Genomic DNA, 17,837 nt, shown 5'->3' on the forward strand with positions numbered 1-17,837 from the left:
ACCCTGCACGTAGTGCAAGACCAAGGCAACTCATGGTAAAAGTAGAATAAGCTCTGATCACTAATCTTAATATGGGTAGTGGCCCCTTGCCTTTAATACAAAGCATCATACATCTCTCCAGTAGATGTGCTTTGCATTAAGGGTAAATATTAAGATTAGTGATCAGAGCTGATTCTACTTTTACCATGAGTTGCCTTGGTCTTGCACTACGTGCAGGGTCAGCTAGACTTGCAACACTTGCAGGCACAAACTTGACTTATTTGTCAAGTTTGCTTACTTGGGAAATGGAGTAAAACCAGGTTTAAAATAGCTTGGTATCTTTAACATTTATTATACCCAAGGTAAAATACTTTCTACATTTATATCTCCTCCTGAGATTTTTATTTAATAAGGTTAAAACACCTTATGGTAACTTGTTCTGGTAAAATACTTATATGCTCTGTATTATTAAAAATCTTGGTATTTCTAGCCTGGCTCCCACTGATGAGACCTCAATAAAGTTCGAAACCGGTCTAGGTAGTGGCCTTTAATACAAAGCATCATACATCTCTCCAGAAGATGTGCTTTGCATTAAGGGTAAATATTAAGATTAGTGATCAGAGCATATTCTACTTTTACCATGAGATGCCTTGGTCTTGCACCACGTGCAGGGTCAGCTAGACTTGCAACACTTGCAGGCACAAACTTTACTTATTTGTCTGTTTCTTGGGAAATAAAGTAAAACCATGTTTAAAATAGCTTGGTATCTTTAACAAGGCTTTATGATAAATATCAACAGTTAAAAACAGCCTAGACCAGAGAAACCTTAATTCAAAGTACTAATAAAAGGTGAATATATAGAATCCTGAACAAAGTTCAGCACTTTTAAATAAAGAAATACTAAGGCAACTCTAATGCTTAAAGTTGAATTCTCATAAGCTCTTATGTCAATATTGAAGCTTTTAAACTTCAAAATATTTGGCTTTGAAATAATGATGGATTCGTATCCTTTTATTTTATAACAAAATATTATACAGTAGAAACCACTGTAATAATATGATATGCTATAAACCACCAAACACTTCTAGCTTAAGTCCCATAGAACCAATACTATTAATTAATCAAGCTCACTATTTACAAACAGTAAAAGTTCAAAACTTTCACAATAACAAACTCATTTTCTTTGCTAATGACATCACAATCAGTAGAGAAAAGAAACTGTGGAAAACAGAACAAAACAAATCATGCAGAAAAGAACAAAAGATAACATAGGAAATAAAAAGAAAACACACTGCAGGAAATAGAACAAAAGGGAACAGGAAACAGAACAAATTGTTATCTTCATTTCTTCTATCTTTATTTTATTTATTTACAAGTATTAAATGAATGTAGTCTATAATTATGATAGTGGCATTAGTTATTTCAATTTCCTTATGCTATATCAACTTTAAACTTGTGCGCCATACACTTTACACTAACCTTACTCTAATCCGATTAACTAAGTCCCCACCAGTAATCCCTTACCTTCCTACAAGTGTTCGTGCTGGAAATGAAATGATTTTTTTTTTATTAGGCAATTCACTATCATAGGTCACTATCTCCCACACTATGTATATAATTCAGGAAAAATTTATTTTTATTATTGACTGCGCCATCCTGAATTAATTGTAAGGCATGAGAAGATTAGTTAGAACACATATAGGAATAATTATTTTTCTAAACAAATCTTAAATATTCAGTCGTGGCAATTATTCTACTTAAATACACAAGTTCGATTGTTTTTTGTGAGACAGTGCATTGGTCAAAGATCAGGCGAAAAAATTATACAAACAAAACATATTTAACCTCAGACAACCTTTACAATACAATACTCATATGAACATTCGCTCTCTAAGGCCTATCACAAGCTCAATTCGTAACTTATAAAATCAGATTTATTATTCACAATACTTTACAACTTGTATAGAATTCTAATCAATGTTTAGTTGTTACATGTGACATTGTTGGCTACACACTCTTTCATAAAACATACCAGCCAACATTCAGCCTCCTTTCTCTCTTATTGTGACTTAATAAACGATTTCAACAGAGCAAAATTTAGTGACGTATTACTCTTACTATTAATAAAATATGTAAAATATTAAAAAAATATAATAAGAGTAATAAAACATATTTCTCTTATGCATTAACATTAATACAGTAGAATCTACTCACAATTTTCAGTATCACACACACAGTCCTACCAGCTTTGAAGACTTATGGATGGTTCTGTTGGCTGTGTTATACTCTGAATGAAAAGAAAAGTCAAAAACTTTACCTTCATTCCGATTTAACACGGTTTACCAATTCCGGAGCCAGTATTAATATATCAAGAGAAAAATAACCAATTGTAATTTATCAGTTACATTAATATTTAAGAAAGTTTTACCTAATGCATCATGTTGAAAATAATTAAGTGTTTTGTGAAGTTTAAACTATGTGTAATCTATGTAAGTGCTATTACAATGTTGAAGGCAATCCGATTATACATCACTGACCTGAAGTCATACACATGCACCTAACAGAACATGCACGCGGATGTCCTCCGAAGAGCATGCTAGGGAGAAATTGGCGCTAGGTGCTGAAAAGAGTGGCGCGCCATGAGGAAAGGGAGAAATCAGGATGACGTAGGCAAGAAACATAAGGTGTGCGTTTTAAAAGGCACTGCGGTGCCAGCTCGTGGCTTTTTTTTTCGTTCCCTGTACTAGAGTGGTCATCAGCAGAGAAGTCCATCATGAGGTCATCGCAGCAAGCGGCAGTGTCCATGGGCAGTTCTAGGCTATGGAATGACCTGACATGGTAAAGTTCCAGATCACGCAGGAGATCGAAGACCCAGCACCAGCCAATTGATGAGCAAGCGGAGAGCCAGAATTGCTTCCCCCATCAGCGATGTGCCATGTCCGAATGCAACTGAAGTGAAGAAAAGCCGAGGTAAATCTGGAGAGCAATCTGGAAATTGAAGGTGCTGTAGGGATACACATGAAGGCCTAGTGCATCCCCAACTACTGGTAATGTAGACTCTTATTTGTTATGTAAAATTGTGTAGGGGACAATATTTAGATATCGGTAAAATCTTCAACTCAGGACTGAGCCCTAATTGAAACAACTTTAGGAATTATGCTGATGAAACTTAGGAATTTTATTCTTTAATTGGAATAATAGTGTGAAGATATTTGTTAATGAATGTGAAATATAGATAGAATAGCCTTTAATGATGTCATATATAGATGAGAATTAGATCTTTGTTAGAATTAATGGTATGAATTTATGATCTAATATGTTAAAAGAGATTTAGCAATCATAGTTGAAACTACTCACTTTCCAATATTAGCAAAGTTAATTTTATGTCCGCAAAAATTTCTTATAGTATGTATTATGTCTGCTCAGTGAATTAAATGTTATTTTCTTTTGAAATTGAATATGAAGACTTGCCTGATTTCCATTTTACTGAACCGTTCATAAAAGTTCGAACCAAGGCAGGAGGTAAGAATAACAAACATAAAATAGAGGGCTACGACTGCAAGATAAATCCTAACAGTGAGATTAATTGAGAATACTCTGCCAAAGGTTTAAGGATTACGAGACAGTGTGCTGATCTAGATACTGGTTCCATGAATAAGTATTCATCAAATACATTTTAGGGTGGCACAGTATAAATATAAATTTTCCCTATAATTAAAAAGGAACCTGTACCAGAATTGAAACAAAGGAATTGGCGCCAATTAACGACATTTCCTTTGTCTTCATAGCCCACGTGCACATCTTGTAAAATTGCTCATTGGCCTAGACTGATAGTTAAGACATGACTGACTGATGTTAGATTAAGAAATTACTTAAGGGGGTAAGTCAGAACAGAAGATAAATATAAAGATATACATAAAAACAAATATTAAATAAAATAAAAATAAGGCACAAGTTTAACAGCTGCTTCCTTTCATCTTATATACTGACTTTCACTGAACAGCTCTTGGTGTTCATCCTTCCATAGTCTTTCCTGGGAACCGAAGCATTGCTCTCCGTCAGTACTGGTCTACTGTGGGCGCCAAGTCTCTATACGCAGATGGCACATCCCGTTAGTGGAAGCACGTCTTCAGGAATTAACTGCATCTCCAATCCCCAGTACCTGTGGTTATGCATTAGCAAAACCTCAGTAGTCTGAGTAAGCCATAGAACAGTAGCAAGAAAAAAAACTAGAGAGAGCACATCCCGAGGTCCTCAAGATGTTTTTATATGATCTGAAGTTCTTTGTCCTAGAGTCGGAGAACCCCGGATCTTCCGTAAACATATTGAAGTCACTTGCCCTGACCTTCGGTCTTGGCAGCAAAATCTCTACATTTGAGTGACCTTCAGCACTGTTGTTCACCTTCAAGTTGTCATCATATAGCTGACTAATCGTATTAACTCTATGCACATGCACTTTTACATTCAGTTACCTTTACAAGTTAACATCAGAACTTAAGCATTAAAGTTACATACAATTCAATGTCGCTTTTATATTCAGCTATCTTTACAAGTTAACATCAGAATTTAAACATTAATTTATAGCTATATACAATTCTGTTTTTCGCATGATTTTTAACCTCTGTAAAATCGATGTTGGAGAAATTCAGCAAAAATTCACCCAAGAGATTTTACAAAATGACAATGGGAAATGAAACAAAATGCAAGAAACAGAACAAAAGAAATCATGAGGAATATAGATGACACAGCACAAAGGAGTGGCAGGAATCATACATAAAATGACATCAAAAAATGTAAATAAAAATTGGAGACATAAGAGAGAACCAGAAGTGTACAGTATTATAAAAATAAAAATCCAGAATTAACATTTAAATCCTGAAATGTTATATTAGTTTAAATTAATATAATTAACCTGAAATCTTCATAAGGAACTACATGTAAGTAAAACTGTGCCATTAATATCAAAATTTGAGGACAAAAATCTGAAATTTAGAATTTTTTTTACCAGATGGATAAAGAATCTTTCAAATGCAAATTGAGCTATTATTACCAAACAAATTTCCTAACTTTTACTTACACTTCAAATTAAACAAAAAATACTGTATATTGTGCAATTTTTTTTTTAATTTACAGTTCTAAGAAAACAGTGTAAATGACAGCAGTAAACAATATTATACCAGCTATATATCATTGGTAGATGACATTCATGTCAGCTGTGTCAATCACTTTTTCCCTTCTCTCAGAATGAATAATACAGACTAATATTCTGCACGTGTGACCTATTCCTCTTTGCAACTGGAGGTGACCAATTATAAAGTTGACTGATTGCTGAAGTTTTCAGGTTATTTTATATTGTTTATTTCAAGATTTCAGATAAGAAACATTAAATTTTGATAATTACATTTGCTTAAGAATTAATTCTGGATTTAATTTTTATAATTTCATACTCCTCTACTTCTTTCTCATATCTCCCGTTATTATTTGCATTTGCACTTTTTCATGTTATTATTTTATGTTCTTCATGTATGTTTCCTACCAATCCTTTGTGTTTTGTCATCAAAGTAAGTTTCTTATGATTTCCGTTGTTTTATTTCTTGAGGTTTAATTCCTGTGATTTTTCTTTGTTCTCTTTCCCTGGTTTTGTGGGAATGGGGTGGGGAGAGCAGGCAGATGCCCTGTTTATTTTTTTCCTAAACTCACTGTAGTGAGCTTTGCTTGCAAACAAACAAACAAGCTCTGATCCCTAGAAGTCCACTACAGCTAGCTGACATCTACTGTAGTAGTGATCGTTCAAATATATAAATATTCAAGATATTTTATGAATATACAGTTTCAGCCTGCATGTTTACCTTTAATCAGTGCTTGAAAACTCAATTAAAGGCACTAATAAAAGTGTAAACATATGGGCTGCTAGACAGTTTATCTTTCAAGTAGTGCAATACCAAGGCAACACTGACGCTTATTCTCATATTCTTGAAGGTCAATTTTGCAACTTTTAAGTTTCAATTATTTGGTTATGAAACAATGGATTTATATCCTATATAACTTTTTTTCTATCTTTATAACACCATACTGAAGTCTTCAAGGCTCTTTCAACTTTGTAAAGACTTTTGAATTTAAGGTGAGTTAGCCAGCTGCACAATAAAGGTCACAAGATTTTATCCTCCTCCTCACAAAACTGACAGGAGAACACAAGCATTGATAGACATAATACATTATGTAACAAGCTTGCTTAACAACCATATCACAGCATAAATTAGATTAATGAAACATCAAGTTACATGCTGTAATAACAAGTCTTTGGTTAATGTAAATGAAAGCTGAGATAAGATGGAATAAAATTGGAAATATGTTTTTAGCTTATTTATTTTCAAGATAATAAGTCATGACTGCAAGAAATATTACATAAAGAAAATGTAGATAGTAGAGAGAGAATTACTAATTTATCATTATATGAGTACATACAATACACAGGCAAGTATCGGGGGAATTTCAATAATACAGTTATCAACAGTGCAACGATACTCTCAGCCCACAAAAGTCATAATATAATTAATAAAATGCCAATAAATCCATCGACAATAGTAAAAACATATTGTCCCTCTCCCCAAATCTGTTATATCAAAAAGTTGCATAAAAACAAACTAGAAAAGAAATAAAATGTAAAATCATAATTGACCTTAAAGCCACATACAATGTGAGATAATTTGTACTACCCCTATCTGCCCCCTTTTTTTTCAGATGATGTGCAAAATACACTTTTAACTTTCACTGCCATTCTTCGATATGGACAGTTACACCAAAGAATGACAGTGATTAAACACAGGAAATGAATTACATCTATTAGTCAAAATGAAAAATTTTATGCACACTAATTTAAATAAATTACTGATACGTTAAAGAGAATAATGCATAATACTTACAATCTGGTCTATATCCTGAACTGCCAGGTGTCCTCTTTACAAGCAAACTGTAACAGAATTAATCTGTATGAAAACAGATACATTAGCATAGATCTATGTTCATAGATCTAACAAATGAAAGTATGTACCTCTTGTTTGTAAAAACAAAAGCTTAAATAATTCAACGTCAGCCAAACTCGTACATTTAAATATATGATTTCTGACAGTTGGGTTCTTATAAGGGAAGATTCTGAATGACAGCATGACTCCACAGTACATTCAAAAAAACAATACCACCCTTTGGTTGGATCCCACATACCTTACTTTTTTTAATGTATTAAAGTTTTCATTAATTATGCATGCAAAAATACCACCATTTCTTCTTTCTTAGTATTTATACAGATATAACTACATATAAAGTACACAGGAAGATAAATTACTAATTGTATATTTTTCTCTAGAGCCACTTGAAGGATCAAAGCTAATTAAGTGGGAGAAGATCTCTACATAGCCTTTCAAAGTAAAGTCAACACCTTCTTGTGGTGCATTCCATTAGTTGGCATCTACCAGAATACTGAACAATGGGCTAGCAATCGGGGATTTAATCGATCAAACTGTGAGAAGGAGTAGCCATAGTATTCAACACAAAATATGAGGCTAATCTTCTTGAATGGCAAACAGTCTCAAGTAGCATTATGTGGGCAAATATCAGAATGGGGAACTGGACAATGAGACTTATTTGTGCCTATGGTCCCACAGAAGGTTCTACTAAGGTAGAAGTGGAGGAATTTCTTGATGCTTTAGAAAAAGCAACTGACACAATGAAAAAGGAAAAGTTGGTCCTTGTTGGGGATCTAAATAGCAGAGTAGGAAATGATTGTCAGACATACAAAAATATTTTGGGAAAATTTGGAGAAAACAGCAAAGCCAATAATAATGGCAAATAGCTGTTGGATTTCTGCTCAGGACATGGACTGGTTATTACTAATACCATGTTCCAACATAAAAATGTGCAAATTCACATGGAGAGAAGAGGCAAGGAATAAGAAAAGTCTCGACTATGTTATTGTTGATAGTGATGTTTTCTCCTTGCTGCAGGGCACCAGAGTGTACGGAGGATTTGAAATAGGAAGTGATCACTATTTAGTCTTGAGCAGGATAAAATTGAATTTCATATTGAAAAGAATAATAAGGTTTTAAAGCAAATAAAAGTTGAGCAGCTCTCACATGTGAACTGTAGACTAAAATACACAAAGATTATTGAAGAAAAAATTAAAGAGTTTGAGAACAGGAACCAAACCTTGAAGAAAACCCTGATTGATTCAGCCAGAGAGGCATGTGGTGAGGTTGTCTGCAAGGATAGAAAAATCAGAACTTCATGCTGAAGTTAAAGAGGCAGTCAAGGAAAAGAAGAAAGCATATCAAAAGTTCCTGGCAAATAATTCAGCTTGTGCTCTTAAAGAATACAGAGATAAATGTAAGAAAGCTAAACACTATGCAAAACTAGTTAAACAAAAGTCATGGGAAGACTTTCAAGAACATAGAAAATAAATATCAAGAACGTGGTAAGATATTCTGAAGGTTGTTGAAGAAGCTTAGAAATAAAGAAAAGAGTGCTATAAAAGGAGTTAGAGATGATAAAGGTGACATGAAAACAGGAGAAAAAGATATCCATGAAGTATGGAGTAATTACTTCGAAAAATTGCTAAATGAAACAAACGGTGATAGCAGTGGTAAAAACACTTAACAGGCATACAGTCAGGAATACATATCCATACTTGAAGTAGAAAAAGACATCAAAGGCTTGAAATGTGGAAAAGCAGCAGGAGTAGATAGATGACATTCGACCAAAAATGCTGAAGTGTGGTGGTATAAAAGTCTTACATTAGCTGCACTGCATAGTTCAGAAGGCCTGGACAGAGGGATGAATTCCTGATGATTGGAGTAGGGCTCTAATAGTACCCATATATAAAAAGGGAAATAAAACTGAATGTGAGAATTACAGTGGATTTCCCTACTGAGTGTTCCTGGCAAGAATCATGCCAGTATACTTGAGAAACAGTTGAGAAGAATTATGGAAGAAAAGCTTGGTGAAGAACAAGCTGGATTCAGGCCAAATAGAGGCTGTCAGGATCAGATATTCACTTTACGACAAATAGTTGAGAAAGCATGGCATGGGAATATAACAAAGATCTGTATTTAAGTTTTGTCGATCTGGAAAAGACATATGACAAGGTGCCAAGAGAGAAGCTATTCAATACGTTACAGTTATATGGTTTCAATGGGGCAATATATCAAGCAATACTTAGTCTTTATTTGAGTTGCAAGTCAGTAGTTAGAATTGAAGAAAGTACAGGAAAATGGTTTAATGTTAAATCTGGTGTGAGAAAAAGGATGTACATTATCCCCTCTGTTATTCATTATCTATATGGATCGCATTATGAAGGAAAGTGGTATTAAACATGATATCAAAATTGGAGATGTTAATGTATGCTCTTTGCTTTGTGCGGACGATGTTATACTTCTAAATAAATCTGCTACAAGTTTGCAAGATTCCCTGACTAAATTGAATAACTGTTGTAATAGATATGGTATGAAGGTCAGCAATAAAAAGACAAAGACAATGAAAATAGGTAGAATCATTGAAAATCTCAACTGTTTTGTGAATGGAGAACCTGTAGAACAAGTAAAACATTTCAGCTACTTAGGAACGATTTTTAGTGAAGATGGTAAATTAAATATGGAAATAGACAACAGAATCAACAAATTCTAGTAGCAAGGCTTATACGTTGGTCATACATAACTGGTAATTAGCTTACAAAATTAACAACGCATATAAAGGATATTAATTAAAGGCAACTTTAATGAATAATTTCAATATTTCGGCAACGTCATGTTGCCATCTTCAGGAATATAAAAATATGGTATGTGCACGCAGGCACTAACAAAAGCAAATGAGGAAGAAGGCAAGAAACTAATATTGTTTCTAAAGTCCTGATGATGCCCTCTGGAGGGCTAATTTGGTTGTCTTGGCCGTTGGGTGAAGTTCTCGTAATGTAAGTCTCCCAAATTTTGGGTAGTTTCATGCACCCAAATTTGTTGAGGTTTGAAACGTTTTTTAGAGCTATCGAAGCCAAATAGTGGGTAGAGTTTAAGGCTTTCTCTTCAGAGGTCTCCATAAAGAAATTGGTCAAGGGTGGGGAAAGTGGTGAACCCATGGATGTCCCCTCTATCTGTTTGTAGAATTTTCCTTGCCAAACGAAATAGCCTGAGTTCATTGTGAACTGAAATAGGGCTGAGATATTGGGAGAAAACTTGGCTTGGATGAGTTCTGGGGTTTCTTTGAGTGGGACAACATTAGTGAATAGGGAGGAGACGTCAAAAATCACCATTATGTCAGTGTGTTGGAGTGAGAGGTTTTCTATACTGGCTTTAAAGTTGGCTGAGTTTTTTTATGTGTGATGGTGTGTTGCCAGTATAGTGTGTGAGCATTTTGGCTAAATGTTTGCCTAATTTATATGTGGGGGGAATCAATGCCATCCACTATGGGACATAATGGCACATTTTTTTATGTATTTTTGGGAGTCCATATAGTCGGGGGGTGAGGTCTAGAGTTATAAGGTTTTAGTTTGTTAGTGACTTCCACAGGCCAAGAAGTGACTTTCTTAAGGAGTCTGTGAAAAGTTCTAATCTGAGAGCTGGTAGGATTATATTTAATAGGGAGGTAGGTGGTATGATCTAGTGCTAAAGCATTAAGCTTACCTTTGTAGTCCTTTTGATTAAGCACCACAGCGGCGTTTCCCTTATCCGCTTTGGTGATTACTATTTTTTTGTTTTTCTTCATTTCTAGTAGAGCTGCATATTCGTCTGTGGATAAGTTGGTTTTTGGAGGTTTTGCTTTGATGAGAACACCGGCTACATCCAGTCTGACATTGTTGGCGATATGGTTAGGAAGGTTGTGAATCCCACGTTCTATTTGGATCATGATTTCCTCGGCAGGTATTCTTTTAGGAGATAGGGCGAAATTGTGGCCGCATGAAAGTGCGGTGAGTGCTTCAGGCTTTAAAACTATGGACGAGAGGTTGACTACAGTGTTGAGTGGTGGCTGTGGTAAGGAAGTAGAATTCTTTATCAGGTTTTCGTATTTTTTCAAGTAACCCCCCCCCCACACACACACACAATAAAGATTACACCAAATCTATCACCTCTGAGAAAATAACCAATATTCTCAAAAAACATGACCTGACTTCTTGTTATAGACCATATAAAAAGTTGGCATCCCTTATCCACTCTACCAAAGACCAACCACTTCTCCTAGGCCTACCTGGTGTATACCAGGTCCCTTGCAGCTGCAAATTGTCCTACTTTGGCCAAACAGGCAGGACAGCAAATATCAGTATTTCAGAACACAAAGACTACATCCAGTTTCACCAGTACAGCCACTCTGGACTGGCAGACCATGCCTTAGATACCCACCATAGAATTCATTGGAAGAAAACTAAAATAATACACCGCAGCAAGTTTAAGTACGAAAGATAATTCAAGGAATCATCAGCAGCTCTAAAAAACGTTCCAAACCTCAACAAATTTGGGTGCATGAAACTACCCCAAATTTGGGAGATTTACATTACGAGAACTTCAGCCCAACGGCCAAGAAACCAAATTAGCCTGCCAGAGGGCACCATTAGGACTTTAGAAACAATATTAGTTTCTTGCCTTCTTCCTCATTTGCTTTTGTTAGTGCCTGCGTGCACATACCATATTTTTATGTTCCTCAAGATGGCAACGTGATGTTGCCGAAATATTGAAGTTATTCATTAAAGTTGCCTTTAATTAACATCCTTTATATGCGTTGTTAATTCTGTAAGCTAATTACCAGTTAAGAATCAACGAAGCTGGTATGGTAGGAAGTCAATTGAATAAATTCATATGTTCTGGCTAATTTCTGTTTTATTCCATATGAATAAGCCTAAATTAGCTGTATAGAAGACAGTGTTCAAACCAGTTTTAACTTATGGATCTGAGAGCTGAGTCAGAAGTAAAACACTTGATCAAAGACTAGAGACCGCAGATATGAGAGTCCTGAGAAAGATTAGAGGTGTGAACAGATGGCATTAATGGCAATATCATGTTAAAAACGAGGATATTAGGAAAGAACTAGACTGTCAGTCGTTAGCAGAGCTAATCTCAGGTGGTATGGTCACTTAAACAGAATGGGCAAGGAAAGATTAGCAAAGCAAGTGTTCTCTGTCAGGTTGGCAGGAAAACGACCCAGAGGAAGACCAAGATATAGGTGGATTGATATGGCACAAAGTGCCTTAGACGATAGAAATATAAGATCTGATAATGCTGGAGTCTTGACAAGTAACAGACTGATTTGGAGGTAAATTGTAGATAGGAAGTTAGTAATGATGTAAATTTTTCATGTAGTACTATCATATCCTGTACACCCCTTGAGGGTACATATCAGGAATTTGATGATGATAAACTGTATGCTGTATTGGCTTGAACCAAAAGACAAAGATGGTACAACAAGATGGGATGTCAACTGCAAAATCGCCAGTTAAGCAAGGCCTTTGTTGTTTTCATCAGAGAACCAGGATGTTTCAGCTACTGGAACAAAACTACAACTCAACATCAGAATTCAAGATAGATATCATTGATCCAAAAAAAACATCAATGCAAAGAAGTGAAACTGGTGGAATAATTAGATAAGTACTAAACTGACATAAATGGTGTTACCAAAACAACGAAGAAAACAGGTGAGAATTTTCTAAATAAATTACAGGTAACTCTCGTATAATGCGGTCTACAAATTGTAGTAACCGTTTATCTTTTCATATATTTTTCACCGTGTGACTTAAAAATCAAATTTTATCTTCTTTGAATTTGTGTCTGCCCGTATCACTTGTGGTTATAAGTAGCGAATTTATATTAGGGGAAATACCCTTTGGCAAGCATGTACGTCAATTGTTTACCATATAAAGTGTTTATTGTTGATAAGTCTTCGTTTTCTGCCAGGAAAGCATTAAAAATCATAAGTATGTTAATCTCAAGCTGAGCACTTTCTTTTCTGGTGACTTACATAATTAATATGTAATGCTTTTTTTTATGTAAAAATTTTATTTTTATACTAATGGCCACTAAAACTGCAATGAAAGAGAAAATTCATTTCTCTCGAAGAAAAAACTGAAATTTCGGATCGGTTGAAAAATGTAGAAAAACCAGTTGTTGCAAGGACTCTGAATTTAAATGAATCAACAATTTGAACACTCAAACAAAACAAACACAAAATCCGAGAAAGTGTTATTACTGGGTCAACAGCAAGTGCAAAGCGCGTTGCTCGTGCATGTGATATTCTAATGGCAAAAATGGAGAAATCTCTAATATATAGAAGATTGCACTCAAAAGAAAATTCCTTTGAACAGAAATGTTATTAAACAAAAAGCTCTCAAAATTTATCAACATTTAAAAGAATTTCATCAAGATTCTTCAGAAGAAACTCTCAGAATGGATTTTTTGCCAGTAAGGGTTGGTTCGAAAACTTTTAAAAACGGTTTTCTTTGCATAATCTTAAAATGCAGGGAGAATCAGCATCAGCAGACGTAGAAGCTGCCTGGAAATACCCAGAACTTTTAGAAATTATTGAAGAAGGTGGTTAAAGTGCAAACCAAGTGTTCAGTGTGACCAGGTGTTCACTGCACTGAACACCTGGTCACACTGAAAAAACATTGAACATCAAAAAATTTTCAGCATAGTGGTAAGCAAGGTCTTATTACTGACTTCTTGATAACTAAACCAGCCAAAGTATGCAATGAGAATTATACAAATGATGTACAAGAGATTTCAAGTGATGACGACGTCGTGGCCACTCGTAAATAAAGAACATCTCCGAAATGTTATTTTTTAAGACAGTGATGACAATTAAAATATGCACTTTATTTTATTCAGCCTAAAACATTTATGCGTTATGTGCAATGAAGTTTACGTACAATTTGTGATTTTTATAAGTTTGTACTATGTATTTGTTTCATAGTTTATATGATTTCTTAACTAACATGAATTACCTGAATTAAATAAAAAAATATTTTCGTTGGATATGTAATTTTTGTTTATATGATTAAAAAAAAATTCGATTTCGAAACATAACTCTACTTTTTCTATGTGATCCGAGTCTCGCATAACGCAATTTACATAACGAGACATTTCTATGGAACCTAACATCCACGTTATACAAGGGTTACCTTTGTAAGATATTAAGACACTAATGATCACGGAAAGGAAGAAGGTAGCTATAGTATTAAACTTTAAGCATGAGGATAATCTTGAATGGCAGGCATCTTCAAGTAGAGAAGGCAACTGACATGAAGAAGAACAAAATGTTGATCCTTGTTAAAGATCTAAACAAGCAGAGTAGGAAATGAATACCTGAGAAACAGAAATGTTTTAGGAAAATTTGTAGAAAAGAGCAAAGCTAATAATAATAATATTATTATAGCTAATAATAATGCAAAGCTGATAATAATGTTAAATATCTGCTGGATTTCTGTTCATGACATGGATTAGTCATTACTAATATCATGTTCCAACAAGCAGATGTACAAAAATTTACAGGGAGAGAAGACAAGAATAAGAAAAGCCTCATGGCTGTTAAGCCATGAGGCTTTTCCTATTTATTATTGAGAAAAATATTCTTCATGGTTGTTCAGAACACAAGAGTTTACAGGGGAGTTTGAAAGAGGAAGTGATCATTTAGTTTTGAGTAGAATGAAATGGAATATCATGTTGGGAGAAGAAAAAAAAGTGTAAGAAAGTTAAAAAGAATGAAAGTCAAACAGCTTTCAGATATAAACTATAGACTCACATATACAAATAACACTGAAGAAAAATTGAAAGAGTTTCAAATCAAGAACCTTAGAAACTAGGTGGTTTCTTCATGAAGAAAACAGAGGCTGATTCAGTCAAAGCACACAGTGAAGTCTGCAAGGTTAAAAAAATTTAAACCCCATGGTGGATTCAGGAAAAGAGGTACTCAAAAAAAACTTATCAAAAGTTCCTGGTAAGTCAGCAGACATTCAGTGAGATTAAAATGAAAAAAATGCAAGAAAGTTAACTAAGGTAATAACAATGGATAAACAAAAATCATGGAAGAATAGAGAAGATATAAGAATACAGAAGATAACTATCAAAAAAGGTGCCAAAATATTTTGGAAGCTATTGCAAAAGCTTAGAAATGGAGAAAAGAGTACTATAAAAGGAATGACTGAATGCCAGCCTGGTTGGCTGAGCACTTAGCATACCCACCCTGAAACTAACAGATAACAGGTTCAAATCTTGCCCTGAATATGGTGGGAGATGAATTTCATTGCCTGGGTGAGACCACCTCCCCACCTACTAGAGGCCTGAAGTGGCCTAAAAAGTTCCATGTTTGATCTGTAGAGCAGGGTTTCTGGACTATGAAAAAAAGATAAATTAAAAATACAATATATATATATATATTTTTTTTAAAAAAAAAAAAAGAATTGAATGACTAGAACCGAGATTTAAGTAAAAAGGTTTTAATATAAAAACACTACTAGTTTCGGCTTGTAACAGCCTTCATCAGAAACACTAATAAATAAACTATGAACATCATAAAGAGTCTATACATAATTGACATTAAATCGTTGTGGTTGTATTTAAAGCTGTTCTTTCGTTTGTTGTATTGTTGGGAAAGTACATGCTAGTAGCATCTCGTGAACGGCAGTACATGATTACAGCTGAATGACTATCTGGGAGGCTGTAGCTGCTATTATTTAGATGAACAGGATTGAAGATGATTTCCCTAGATTCCATGATTTTTCTCTCTAGTTCATGAAAATCTACTAACATCTTCAATGGAAGATGTTAGTAGATTTTCACGAGAAAATTATGTTCACGAGATGCTACTAGCATGTACTTTCCCAACAATACAACAAACGAAAGAACAGCTTTAAATACAACCACAACGATTTAATGCCAATTATGTATAGAGACTCTCCATGATGTTCATAGTTTATTTAAGCTTCAGTGTTTTAGTGTTTTTTCTTTTTTCTTTCTTTTATAATGTCACCTGATGAAGGCTGTTACAAGCCAAAACTAGTTGTGTTTTTATATTAAAAATCTTTTTACTTAAATCTCGGTTCTAGTCATTCAATTCTTTTTAAAAAATATGTATGTTAACCGAGTTAATGATCATTCTTTCATATATATATATACATACATACATACATATATATATATATATATATATACTACAATACTAATGACTTGAATTTTGAAGACTCGACACTCAGGGGGCTACCTTCGCTTGTTATTTCTGGAATCTTGATATTGGATAACTTACTCAATCAAAAATATTCTGTAATAATTTATTGAAATTAAAAACTATGACTTCCGTGTTATTTTTTAGTTTATCATTTTAAAAAGATATAAGAATTTGAAATTCTAACACTATCACGTTAAAGTTGGATAAATTCAGAAAAGAATGATACCAAACATATATATGTAGGATTTAAAATAGGCCGGATTTAAAACATGACATAAAAACGTTTCAAATTTCGGCTTATCTTTTTATATATATAGAATGGATATACAATCAATAAAAAATAGGAAAAAATCCTTAGCCATCCATAGTATTGCAAATAACTTTTTGTGGGTAGGAGCAAAACTTATTTGAGAAGCTTTTATGCAAAACTTATTTGAGAAGAGGCTAAGAAAAATTGTGGAAGAGAAACTTGAACAAACTGGGTTTAGGGTAAATGAAGATTGTCAGAAAATAATTTCACTTTAAAAATAGTTGAAAAATCAAGAGAATATAAAATACAAAGGATAGGTATTTAAATTTTGTAGATATGGGAAAGGTATATGACAAGAGCATGCTAAGAGAAAAACTGTTCAAAATGCTACAATTATATGGTGTAAACAGGACATTATATCAAGTGATACATAGTCCACAACTGAGACTTAATTGGCAGTTAGAACTGAAGAAAGTACAGAAAAATAGCTTGAGGTTAAACAGAGCGTGAAACAAGGTGCACATCATCTCCAATATTATTTATCACCTATATGGATCACATTTTGAAGGAGAATGGCATTAAACCTGATATTAAAATTGCAGATCAGCTTGCTAATTAATTTACAAGGATGTTATACTCTTAAATAAATCCAGTACAAGCTGCAGGATTCCTTAAACTAAATAACAGCTGCAACGAATCTGAATGAATATCAGCAATAAAAACAGACTATGAAAATAGGCACAAACATTGCAAAATCCTGAATCAGAAAGCTATAGAAGTAAAACATGAAAAAATGATAAAGTGAATGGAAATAAACAGAATAAGCAAACCTGGTATGGAAGGAAATCAAATGAATAAATTTATATAGAATACAGAAATCATCAAAATACTAAAGTTCCTTGCTGTTGTCAGATATCTCACAGAAATGTTTAGTAAACAAAGTTCAGGCTGCTGTTTATTACTCAAGAATCACTGTATTGGGATGTTAAATGAGCTTTTTTTTTTTGATGAATGATTTTTCGCTTTACATAATGAAACACTTTTTATTGATTTTTCCCTTTCTCAAATAGCTACCTCTAATTCTCTTTAAATGCTTCAGTTGTTATAATGTATACCAAAGTTCCACACATGTAACACTTGCTGTCACTGAATGCTGATGAATAAGAAATACTATAGTGAAATAGCGGTTCAAAGACAGATGATGGGGAAAATAAACATGAGTGAAAGAAGCATGTTTGATAGCTTTGAGAAAGAACGAATTAATTTCTATTAATTCAGGTGGTGAGAGCGAGAATGGTCAATGAGTTTAAGGAGTGATATGATAGACTGTGTTTCATAGGAAGGACCTCCCACGATGAGTCTTTTGACTCCATGGAAGCCTGAATAATAATAATAAAGTCTGAGATATTCCCTTACTAAA

The 17,837-nt window shown here is 34.0% G+C and overlaps 1 protein-coding gene across 4 annotated transcripts in view; it reads right to left on the reverse strand.

The window, feature by feature from the left end:
- LOC150100446 (hypoxanthine-guanine phosphoribosyltransferase-like) overlaps positions 1 to 17,837 on the reverse strand; it is a 137,070-nt gene that overhangs the window by 52,321 nt on the left and 66,912 nt on the right. For all 4 annotated transcript variants that reach the window (XM_090403148.1, XM_090403146.1, XM_090403149.1 and 1 more), the window contains exon 6: positions 6,903 to 6,949. In XM_090403148.1, coding sequence (XP_090259274.1) covers positions 6,903 to 6,949 — 47 coding nt within the window. The remainder of the gene's footprint in view (positions 1 to 6,902; positions 6,950 to 17,837) is intronic.

The sequence above is a fragment of the Typopeltis vanoorti genome, chromosome 13, assembly GCF_054136105.1.
Source record: "Typopeltis vanoorti isolate ZY-2024b chromosome 13, IOZ_Tvanoo_1.0, whole genome shotgun sequence".
In the NCBI taxonomy this organism is placed as follows: domain Eukaryota; kingdom Metazoa; phylum Arthropoda; class Arachnida; order Uropygi; family Thelyphonidae; genus Typopeltis; species Typopeltis vanoorti.